The sequence below is a fragment of the Saccoglossus kowalevskii genome, chromosome 3 (assembly GCF_978046115.1).
Source record: "Saccoglossus kowalevskii chromosome 3, keSacKowa6.1, whole genome shotgun sequence".
NCBI classification, from domain to species: Eukaryota; Metazoa; Hemichordata; class Enteropneusta; family Harrimaniidae; genus Saccoglossus; species Saccoglossus kowalevskii.
The window spans coordinates 23,508,684-23,521,307 of NC_140643.1; the positions used below are offsets into that span (position 1 = coordinate 23,508,684).

A 12,624-nucleotide genomic window follows, 5' to 3' on the forward strand; every position below is an offset into this window, starting at 1 on the left:
ATGTTGCCCTCAAGTCGGACAATTTAAAAATTGGGTCAGTCGGTCGGATTTTTTTTTTTTTTTTTTTTTTTTAAAAAAACTCGTGAAAACTAAGGGTATCGTAAATAGCCGAGGTATATGGACTTCATAGTATTCGGAACATTAATACAGATCAACCCGAGGTTCAAAGTCGCCACTTATCTCCTGGGGATCAAACAACGGTCCGGGATCGTTAATTTTCTAGAAATACTTTTTTACTGCTTAAAATGGTGACTTTTTAATATGTGGACCTATTAAAGAAAAAAAAACGCGACCCGACATTTCATATTTTTCGGTCGGTCGCTGAGGGCAACAAAACATTTTGTTTTGGCCTTATGGTAATATTTTCTAACCACGTGATCAATCCATGGCTAAGTTAATTTTAAGAAACAAATTGAAAATAATAATGTAAAATGTGGTCGATTGAGCGGATCAATAAACAACATCCAAATTGTGTCCGAGATTAACTTATTGTTTCAAAGAGACGTGTCTTCAATCACACCGCTGTCCCTGTTGCATTCGTGTTGCAACAAAGCCGTGTGCTTTGTGTAGGTGGTTGTGGCAGTTACATGTTGACTTGGTGAGTCATCCGGGTCAGATGCTACATCTTCTTCGCAGTACGAGTAAACACCAGATTCGGGATTTTCCTTCACTGAAAGTAAAACATAGAAGTACATAACAATAACGTTCATAACTACCTTATACTAAAATATGAAGATACACAGATAGGGGAAATGTCACATGGCATGGAAACATAATGCTTTCGTTTGTCTAGGTTATGTGATAAATATTTTGAGTGTGTATGTATTAAAATATGTAATCATAGTACACATGCAATGTAAATAGAATTATGTGAATTTGCATTGGTGGTGGGAATTACCATGCCAGTTTATACAATTGTGAATAATATAAAAGTGAAAGGCGTTTTCTCATTAGTGTGTATCATTTATGCATACAATTACATATCTCATATACTTTGTATCATTTTAAATTGTACATGGTATTTCCAGATTCACACCGGTTGTTAATGGCACATACATTAGATTCTCAACAAGATAATGACAAGTTTCTGCCACTCACCACGAAAGCCACTCATCGCGAAGCTACTATTATGTTAACAAATAATCCTCTGTTAGTCTGTGCTCGTATCAGAAAATGGCAACAAGGATTTGCGTTAGGGTGGAACTTTACATTATAGATATGTATAGATTGTAACTTACTAGCTGTTACTGTATTATACGTCTCGTCTTGTTTCACTTCTAAGGCTGGCTGCTTCTTTACATCAATGCGTTTATGCTTTCTCTTGCATTTACTTCTCAGTCGTACAAAGCCTTTCTTAGGAATGCACGGTATGGATGCTCTTTTCAGGTGACCGTTAGAAGACGCTGTCTGTGATTCTGAATCGTCGCTGCACGATTCCTCCGCTGTGTCGGCGATTTCCGAGACATTTCGACGTAAGCCGACATCACAAGTCGTCCCATACGTATCAAATATGTAGCGCCTTAACAACATGGCAACGTCATTCCTGTTTTTCTCTTTAAAGAAATGAACAAGTGCCTGAAGATGCTCCTTTGTGATTACACCAATTTTACAAACCCACACTGTTAACACTGCCTTTGTGGGGCTTTTCTTCTTTGTACTTTGGCCAGTCTCCAGAAGAAGTATTTTGTTCATGTCTAAACCCACATGGTGTGCGAACGTCTTCCAGTCAGTTACAATTTGGTCCTCTTCAATGTTGTCCAGCATTCGGCATATTTCGTTTACGAGTGTACCTGGTAACATAGCACCATACATGCTATATTTCGTTTCCGGTGTCTACATAGGAAAATAACAACTATAAATGATGAATAACATCGTGGTTTTGCTGTGGTTGTATTACTAAGTTCATCTGTGTGTTTATTTTATGCGTCACAGTCATCTCTCTGCGTCGTGTTCGGTATGGGTTCTATGCTATTTATACATCCAGCGATCCCACATATTTTTTAAATCGGAAAAAATAGACGAAGGAAAGTCAAATTCAATTTAATTTATAAAACAAATACCGGTTTGGTGAATATTAGTTTTTTTTTTTTTAAATGTCGAACACGCTTTACCTTCACTTTGCCGATATTAGTAGTATAGATTTTACCGACACACTTGGAGGCGTGGCCTGTTTGGAATTTTACAAGAAGCACCAATCACAATACTGGCTACGAACCAGAGCGCGATGCCAACTAATTCTTAGTTCTCTGTGATACAACGTGTGTAAAATATATTATTTATTTACATGCAATTCAATTGGGCACTGCGTGTTGACAGGGGGCGCGTTAATGAATCCATGTAAACATCTAAAACTACACATTATGTGGCGTAATTCCGGATAACAATTTCCGATGCCCAATGATATCATTGTTATTTCAATTTGGTTAACTCACCTTAATGTCCCCAGGCGCAGGCTCGGATATATTGAATTTGACCACAGTGTCTGCGTTTTCGCACAGTCCCATTTGTCGGATAAGAAGGCGGCAGCGGAACTGGCCATCAGAATTGCGCATGCTCAATACAAAAGTGGCGGAGTCTTCCATTCTCCATAGTTTGTCGTGTGACATCTGAAAACACAAATTTGATATTACAATAAAACGACTAATTTAATAGAGAATATTTTTAAAAAGCTACCTTCTTAGTAGTAGCCGTTTTGACCCACATTGTGACACTGAAAAACACCACATAAAGAAAATGCGGGTCTCCGATTTTTCATAGAATCACAAATTATGAAAACATTTATGAAAAGTAATTTTTCTCAATTCGTTATGTCAAGTAGATTAAAAAATAAGTAAAAGTAATTTTTCATGGAAATTGTGTTTCACATCATTATTCCGTAACATTGACGTAAAACGTCAGACAGTTTGTGGGGCTCGAACTTTAAACTAGATTATTTTTATTTATTTTTATTTTGCCATTTCAAAACATATTAGTTGTACAGTGTATGTTTTATAACAAGTGTGACAGTAGTGTGGTCATTCTATATTCTAGCAAATGTATAAAATAGGATACCTGTTCAACACCATCATCGTCACCTAAACTCCAGTCATGTGACAAATTCATTACGCGAACTTCAACATTTTCTGTTTTCTCCCTGAATAATTGCAATTTTCTCTCTATATCTGCCTGTTTTCCACCAAGCTTGTTTTCCTTTTTCTCGCATTCCTAGAAAAAAAAACAGTCAGACAAGTCGTTTTGATTGGATTGTTTTGTGTAGTCATTATTTCCAAACGTTTTGTATATAAGCGTTTTTTTTCACATTTTGTTTTTTCATATTGTTTTAATATATGCAATATTGGCCCCAGACTATCGTTTTGTTACTATACAAGTAAACTCACAATATGTCAATTGACATGAAACACATAGATAGATATATACATACACATGAATATAGCTAGAAATGTTTTTGGTCGCCACCAGGGTAATTTTTCGGGTATCTCCTGTGTGTTTAGTTATGCGTAGCATTGTTATCATAACGACATTGTATTTAATATATATGAAATTTTCTTTTTAAAAAATCAGCTAGTGGCCTCTTAATAATAGTAATTTCAATATCGGGTCATTGAACATACCTCTAAGGAGTAGGGTCTAATTCCATATAGCCTCAATATCATATCTGGTCCACGGCGTTCCAGAAAAGGGACGAATAAAACGTATATTGCATCTGGTTCCCCCTCTGCTCCAAAACCAGTGAAATGGTCAACCATAAATATGATGGAGTCGTCTGAAACCCGCAACACATTGTCTTCCGCCTGCAAGTAATCGGTCTTTTCGTTTAAGTCAGTCTGAGTAATTACTGGCACAAACTTGCGCTGTTCTCCTACACAGTGTGGTACGGTCAGAAACACGTTGTCGTTGAACTTTTGACTTGGCCCGCAGAAAACAGTCGGTGCGATTGCAACAGTGTTCCTTTTTACACGTGACTGGTGTGCGTCTTCGTTCGTCACGCAGATGTACACTTGCCGTTCCGTGCCTTCTGGTATTGCGCCGGGTGGTATGTACAGTTGAACATCACGTAACTTTAAGGTTCCCCCGTATTGATCGAACATTGCCGCCTCATAGCTACACGAGTCGGGTTTGTTGGCGGATGGAACGCCGTGAATTTGTGAGATGTCAATACGAAAAGGGCATCTCTGCGTTTCTGAGTAATTTGGCAACGCATTTGTACAACCATCACACTGGCGATCTGTCTCTATTCCTCTCACGTCTTTGTTTCCCGATTGTTCTGGTTCATTAGTTTGACACGTATCTTCAAGGTTGCATTTTCCACTCTTCCCTGAGATAGACGCCGACTTTTTTTCTTTACCTGTGAAGGGAATTAGTTGTTTACAATATCCACCGAATAAGTAAACACTCGACAAAACGGAAAGGATTATACGAAAAGAACTTTTACGATTTGATGTCGACAGGATCACGTTAGACAGATTAGGGTCGTGTGCACGTTCTCTGAAATGGTGTCGTGATTACTGAATTCGATGGACTGTACGTAAAAATATACACGAATTCAACGAAGCCTGATATACTAGCTTATGTATGATTTTGTTGAAACTATGAGTTTATCTTCTCAGTCACGATAGACGAGTCAAATTTCGAGTGCAAAACTATCTGAAACTTATGCCTTCTACTATTGCCATGTATTGACTCGGGTAATTAGGTCTTGGTTATCACGTGTAAGTCACGTGTGAAATGTTGGTAGCGAGGCTTTTCCCGCGTATCGAATCCTGCCTTGTTTCAAAACATGACTAAACTAATTCAATGAATATCAGTCGCTAATTAATATAATTCGTGTTTTTCTTTCATTATGCTATGCCGTAGATTATACATGAATTGAGAAAACTTGCCTGTAGTTACACCGCTGCTGTGTAACTTGCTTTTATTCCTTGCCTGCGGTGTTTTCGATATGTTTTGTAATTTCTTCAAGAGTTTCCTTTTTGGTCTATGTTTACCTGCAACGTATAAGCAATAACATGTTGATGTTTCACAGTTGAAATTCTCAGTTGCTGCAAAGTTCAACCGATGATATCAAATTGAGTACGCTGTCATGGGGATTGTCGCTCGCTGCGTCACTATCTAAAATCATTCAAAAGTGCGTAATTTAACCCAAAAAAATGTGAAGTAGATTCTAGGCATCTAGAATCCAGATTTTCACGAATATTTAATATTGTTAGTGAATATGAGTTTTAAAGAGACAATGTGGACATGTTTAAATTATTTTGTTTGCAAATGCAAATCAGGTTGATAAAAACAGTGTGAGATGATTTATCGTAAAATAAACACGCTGTTATTCATTTGATGAAATAATTAAATAAAATGCTTGCACGTGCATGGCATGGGCTTCAAATTACCTGTACGTTCGTACGCATGCGCTTTTGCGTTTTACAGATAATTACCTTTCTGGACAGCTATGCTTGGAGCTTCTTCTTCTTTGTTGATTTCATTATTGGCATGTGCATAGTCCGTTGAGCGTGAAATTGAACAATAACCGAGTTTCTGATTGATAACATGTTCACTGTTTTGGGAAAACAACATCCCACCGTTCAAGGGTTTTCGTGGCTTTTTCCGCCTCGTTATTGTTGCTCGTTGGTGACGTTTAAGTTCAGGCAACGACGAAAATATATCATATTTGGCAGATTGTCCTGTAGTATCGGATTGGCCATAATTACCATCGTTGACCAAACTGACCATACTATTCCTGGACTCTGTGAAGAGATGACACGTGTTCAATTGATATAACTAATTACTACTGTGTTACTTTATATATTTTCTATCAGTGTCGCTAATATTTTGCTGTTGGGGTAGAAGCCTACGTGAAACAGTGTTCTATTGTGTGATATAGTGCCGAAATGTAAGAGAACTGCCAACAAAACAATTGATATTTTTCGAACGGTTACTTTAACACACTAATATTTTTCATGACCCATTTTTTAAAAAAAAATAACTATAACAAAATGTACCTCCATTACACACGACATATAATTGTTTTCACTCTGTGTCACCGACCTACAACTTGAGACACGGCATAATATCTCAACCAATGGCAAAATGGTCACCCGTTCACTATAATATAATCCTCGCTTACTTTCGAACGATGATCCTGAGCTTCAACACTTTTTTCAAACCAGCTTTTTTATATTGTACAATTAATTTCAAACTTAATTAATTTTTTGTAAGCGTATAAAGCATTTTCCACTTTAAAGGTCGTAATTCGTATGCAATTTCCAATTTTGAATTTTTAAACACAAATTATCAAGTATATTATAAACATGTGAAATGTAATTAAGAATTTGCTTTATCTGTAAAGTGTAAAAACCTATTTTTTACTATAAATGAAACTTTCCATTTTATTTCCTGTAAAAACGTAAAATGCATTTTTATTTCCTGTAGCCAATACCTGCTATCCCCTTCCCTTACTGGGCTAAAGGTTAAACACGTCAAACATATACAAAGTATATATTAAATAACATCGACTTAAAACTTTTCATAATACAAAGTATATTTTTTTTGTTTATTTTTTTTTTTAATATTAACTCCTAGAAAGCGTAGATTAAGTTATGTCTATGATTGTTGTATCAGTTGTATGTGTACTAAACAGAGTTTGTTCCATGTTATTTTATTGTTAGAGATGTATGTAACTATAGTATGTAACTATAGACAACTTCCGATTTGAGGAATCAAATGAACTTAAAATTCTGTGAAATCGACAGCAAAAAAACACACACAAAATTGAACATGTTGGATTTAGTAGAGGGAATATTAATATGCAAACGATAGATCCCTGACACATCAATTACAAAGATTACACCAATTATGTGTATAGATTCATTTCATAGATAATGTCAGATAATAACGGAATACACATCACAGTTACACAATATTGTGTATTGTCATGATTTATTTCCATGTGTCTAGAGATCGATCACTGATACGAATTGATAGTTGGTTTCATGTGAAGTGCTGGGTGTCATCATTCAACGCTCTACCATAACCTGTCATCATTTAAGCTTATACAAGGTACTGGGCGGAACTCTAGTCAGTTATTGGAACTAATTACGATACAAACTTTGCTAACAGACTGTTATTCCCGACAGTTTGGTATGTGTAGTTTCTTAATATAGCGGACAATTAATCAATATATATGACGTGTTGAGTACTTCGTGTGATTGGCTACATGCGAGTGAAATGTTTGGAGGCTACGCCTTAAGCTTTTAAACTCCCCTATAATTGGCTAAAGTTTTGGAACGTAAATAAAGTGAGTCTTGGTCAGTCTGAGAAAGATCTCCACTAGACGAGGCGAGTCTTGAGAGTGCTCCACGAAGCGAGAGAGTCTTGGGGCTTTTCCCCGGGGTATTTAGTCTTGGAGAGTTTTCAACGAGCGACTAAGACTAGAAGTTGACACGTATTCTATATCTGTGTGTGTGTCTTTGCTTGGTCGAAAGGTGGCGAATGTAGCGATCCCGTGTACATGAGAGAAGGTTTAATAACACGATAATTAAGCCATCATAAAACCACAGTCCCTCTATGATAGAGGGACTGTGATAAAACACAGAACACGCCGATCAAAATCGTGTGTTGTATTCAGTTGGCTTCCTCTGCCTCGTGATAAGCTTAATTTGAACCTTTGTTTATAGTATCTATAACTGAACAAATAAGCAAAACGTGCTGGTTTACTGAAAATAACTCTCTCCCAATTATAATTGTTTTCATTTGCTAGTTCTTCGAAAACTTACTTTAATATTACACCGAATTCGGCACCACTGAGCATGTTACTGCAAATATATGAAATGCATTGTGGAAGATAAACTCCGATTGTATATAATGAAAACCTAGCACTACTATATCCAGTCTCACTAAATTTTATGTAATTTTTTCAAAATGATTTCACAAGTTAGATTTCATATTAATAAAATTATATGACTTTTTCATGAAGAAATAAACTCCCCATGGAAACCAGTGTAAACATGATAATTTTTCATGATAATTCACACTTTTCTATCCCAAAAGGTCATCCTGTGACCCCTTTTTCATTTCGGTATTCTGATGGTATTAACTCAGAATAATGAAAAAATGACGATCATGACATATAAACTTCAATTCGGCTCTTAAATATACATCCAGGAAGAAAACTATTAGCCCCAAAAAGCGAATAGTTTCTGGTCAGCACACCATTCAGTTCGAAATGTGTATACCTCTACTTTATTTAATGCTATCTGCTAAACTTTTCGATAAAAGTTCTGGTGGTTTTAATCGTACCAATTAATATTTAAAAACTTGTTTTGTTATTTATTTTTCGCTCACCGTAGAAATGACCAAAAGTAGCAGTTGACAGTGGAAGCTGCATATCGGGCAAAATAGCATACGTATTTATTTTAACTTGAGCTGAAATCGGTAGTATTCTCCCTCACCAGCAGCTAAATATAACCACGCACAAGTTAAAAAATGTTAGTTTGATCTAGCATGAATTGCCTCTATTTATTATCAACATATCACCTAGTAAATACCTACCTGTTGGTTCTACCGCCCACGGGTCGTGTTCATTGCAGCTGACCGCACAGTACATTTCCTTCAACCCGGCGGTTACCATGACATCGTTCAAACTTGTATAACTTGACTCATTTCTGTAACGTGCGCACTCTTCGTACAGATTTTGTTGTTGTGACCTATCTGTTACCACCTCTGCCATTGGGTCTTTTGGTCGAATTGTTAAACCTTCCATCTCATGTATTGTTTGCGAAACTTTTGACTTATTTTGTGCAATGGTTTCTACATCCACAGTGTTTGGTATTTTGGACGTAGCTGTCTGACGTTCTAATCCCTTCTCTCTCGCTTCAGCGTTGTCAATCGTACACGCCATTATTTTATGGTCTGTTTCATCTGTGTCGATCTTCTCATTTACATTTGTTATACATATTCCTTGATCGTGATTATTCGTTGAATCTGTAAGACTCATTGTTTGGTTATTCTTCTCAGTTTCGATTGTCAGACAGTCTTTGCGCATTTCGGGTGAGTCCACTAATAAGTTATGCTGTACAACACAGACGAGAAACGGCGTCGCCTTTTCTCGTACTTTCACACGTCACGGTACAGATCCCGGAATCGCAGAATTCTTCAACTGATCCCGGAATCGCAACAATCTTTAACCGTTGTGCTGACGACTCTGAAAAATCGAAGGATAAGTCTTAAACGATAGTGTGAATAACAGTGAGTACACCTCGAGGAGGGGCACTTGCTGAATTGGTTTATAGATAGATCTATTGTTAGTATTTAAAAAGGGCCTTTTTTTATTAGATTAAAAAACAAAGTTTGATGTCCCATATATATGAAAGCACTAGATATGACATGGATATGATAGTTCTACAATAAGGTGACATTCGCTTACCACGATACATACAAAACACTTTCATATATAACACTGCATCTCAATATTTTAGCTTCTATACAGACGTCTGTGTTATGTATAAATTAAAATGTTTCTATAGAAAGAAAGTTTCTATTTTCAATTCTTGAGAATAATTTCATGATTATCTATTTAATATCTGTCAAACCATACTCCCCAAGAATTAGTTTGTTATCATTATTACAACTTGCGTTTAAACACGAATCAGTGCAATGCGCCAAATGTCAAGTCTTGCACAATAAGCCATGTCTCCCTAACTGGGTTGTTATTCAATATACAACAATTCATATCGATTACGTCTTGTCAGCTGTGTATTGTTCCCGCTAACTTTAGAACTGTATGACACAAGGAGGAAGTTGGCTTAACAAAAACGTTTTTTTTTTTTGAGGAAGTAATGAACATTTCCTTGAAGAAGTACAATTGTGTTTTTGTTCAATTACTGACAACAGTTTAGTAACGAGCTAGAAAGTACAAATACAGTGTCACTGGCATGGCGACAGTGAACGCCGCCATCTCAATCTATACATGGACATAGAGCATACTAGTAATGAAATCCATGTGTTATTACTTCTCGTGCTTAATACAATTACTGTAACAATGACTGAATAAAATGCGACCGTTGAACGTGGTCCTATTATATATAACATGTCATTGAAAATTACACAGTCCCCGTTAAGTTCTCTTTGTGCTCGTCATATTAAAGCGGAGGGGTTGTCGCGAGCGTGTCGATGAAACTTGAGTTCCAGGTGGCGTATACAACAGATTGTTTATTTACATCAAAACACGTGCTTCGTGTCATAGTAATATGGCCAAAATAAAAACAGCCGTTATTCAGCCATCTTTGATCTGATTATGAAACACACTGATATGTATGATGTATGTGCCAAATACGAATGAAAATGGTACATAAATTGTGGAAATATAGTAGTAAGGCCAAAAAGTCAGATGGCTGTCAATCGGCCATCCTTGACCAGATTTTGAAACAAATTGTCATGGACATGCATCCTAACATGTATAAAGTACATGTACTGTAAAATGACTAATTTTCACTGGGTTTAAATTTCACTGATTTGCCATTTCAGGCATATTCTTTGGATTTTAAATTCACGGTTTTATCATTTAGATAATGTGTTCTATGCTAATTTTTACATATTCACTGGGTTTTAATTTAGCGCATTTTCCAGTCAGCGAAATAAGCCAAATTAAAACCCAGTGAATAATTAATCCCTTTACAGTATGTGCCAAATTTGAATGAAAACTGACAGAGCACGTCCAAGATACCGCATAAAAAACAAAAACAAGATGCCTGCCAGTCGACCATTTTTGATTCATTTGTGAAATAAATCATCATAGACATGTATCCTAACATGTATAATCCATGTACCAAGTTTGAATGACAACTGACAAAGCATGTCCAAAATACAACATTTTCAAAAAACAAGATGGCTGCCAGTCGGCCATTTTGAATCAAATCGCTAAACTACTGCATGTGCATATGTCCCACATAAGGTACTAGGCACATGCAAAGAATGAACGGAATCGGTCCACAGGATTCTGAAATATGACGTTGGATAGACTGACGCACGGACAGACGGACACACGGACGGTCGGACGGACAGACTCAGGAACTCACGGACGGTCGGAGACATGTATCCTAACATGTATGATCTATGTACTAAATTTGAATGAAAACTGACAAAGCATGTCCAAAATACGACATTTTCAAAAAACAAGATGGCTGCCAGTCGGCCATCTTTGATCCAATTGTGAAATAAATCATCATGGACATGTATCCTAACATGTATAATCTATGTACCAAGTTTGAATGAAAACTGACAAAGCATGTCCAAAATACAACATTTTCGAAAAAACAAGATGGCTGCCAGTCGGCCATTTTGAATCGAATCACTAAACCACTGCATGTGCATATGTCCCACATAAAGTACTAGGCACATGCAAAGAATGAACGGAATCGGTCCAAGGGATTCTGAGATAGGACTCCGGACGGACGCACGGACGCACAGACGGACGGAGACCGAATTATAAGTCCCCGTTTTCGGACTTCGTCCGAACGGGGACTAATAAAGCTGAGTCGATAGTCGATGGCGCGTATGAATTGGCTTGTGTTTTATTGCTACCGCGAACTGCGTTCAATTAGGGAGGAGTTTACTAAATAAAAACACGCTTGTACATTTTTTCAGTTGTACGCCCGGAATGTGTGATAAAAAGGTGATAGACAGAGAATTTGATAGGAATTATAATACTCTTTCAGGAAAGGATTGTCGGTACAAGTATTGAGTTTGGGAAATATTTTAGGAAGTAACCAATATACATCCAGCTACTTTCACGGAGTACAATTGTGTTTGCTCTTTTTTATAAACCAGAGCGGACGTCATGATATTTCACGTTATATAAAACTCTATAATATTAAACTGTTGCTGAACAAGCGGCGATGTGAATACTTTTATACATTAAATGGAATGTTACTACATACTTACCAGAGCCACATTCTGTTAATTTAAAGCAAATATATCAAGAACTCTAAAATTGTTGGCTCAATATACCCCCTGTTTACTGGCTTTGTAACTTGAAGGAGGAAGTAGACGTATATTAAAAAAAATACAAGAAAATTGGCATCGAGCCCACTCGGAACAAGGGAAATTCCGAGGTCTATTTTAGGCAGCAAAAGAAATGCAGCAATGCATGGACCTGTTCTGGCTTTCCCAGTATGTGAGTGCATAAATATCGACTATTTAAAGCGATGAAGTCGTCACTGCGCTTGCGGCAAACCATATACCTTAAATAAAATACATTTTATTTTTAAGGGTTATGGGAGACAGCCATAGAGAGTATTTTTTATTACGTCTACCCATTGTCCTTGTTGTTAGGACTCAATTCATGTGCGTGTACAGGAGACGACCACTGCACTTTAACGGAAAAAGCAGCAATAGTTTTGATAAAGTTAAAAATTGAATATCAATTCCTAAGATATATACTATGCTTTAATTCAGTAAGTACCAGCAAAACGAAGTTTTTCCACTATGTTCCACCTAATAAAAACTTACAACTGAATTTTTAATCAGTGTTTTCGACACGGCATATCAGTCTGGTCAAGTACTAAATCAATACGATAAACAGAGTAGCCAAGGTGTTAAAATAGATCAAATACTGGAAAACACCAAATTCTGCAT

The 12,624-nt window shown here is 36.7% G+C and overlaps 1 protein-coding gene across 1 annotated transcript; it reads right to left on the reverse strand.

Annotated features, from left to right (window-relative positions):
• Positions 1-215: 215 nt before the first annotated feature.
• On the reverse strand, positions 216-12,017 carry LOC102805577 (uncharacterized). The gene is made up of 9 exons (XM_085497372.1): positions 11,932-12,017; positions 8,542-9,193; positions 5,430-5,738; positions 4,881-4,985; positions 3,612-4,345; positions 3,052-3,204; positions 2,433-2,606; positions 1,239-1,833; positions 216-670 (listed from the first exon to the last, which is right to left on the reverse strand). Exons 2-9 carry the CDS (start codon positions 9,032-9,034, stop codon positions 495-497), a joined length of 2,739 nt encoding a protein of 912 aa, XP_085353498.1. The 5' UTR covers positions 9,035-9,193; positions 11,932-12,017; the 3' UTR covers positions 216-494.
• Positions 12,018-12,624: the final 607 nt, after the last annotated feature.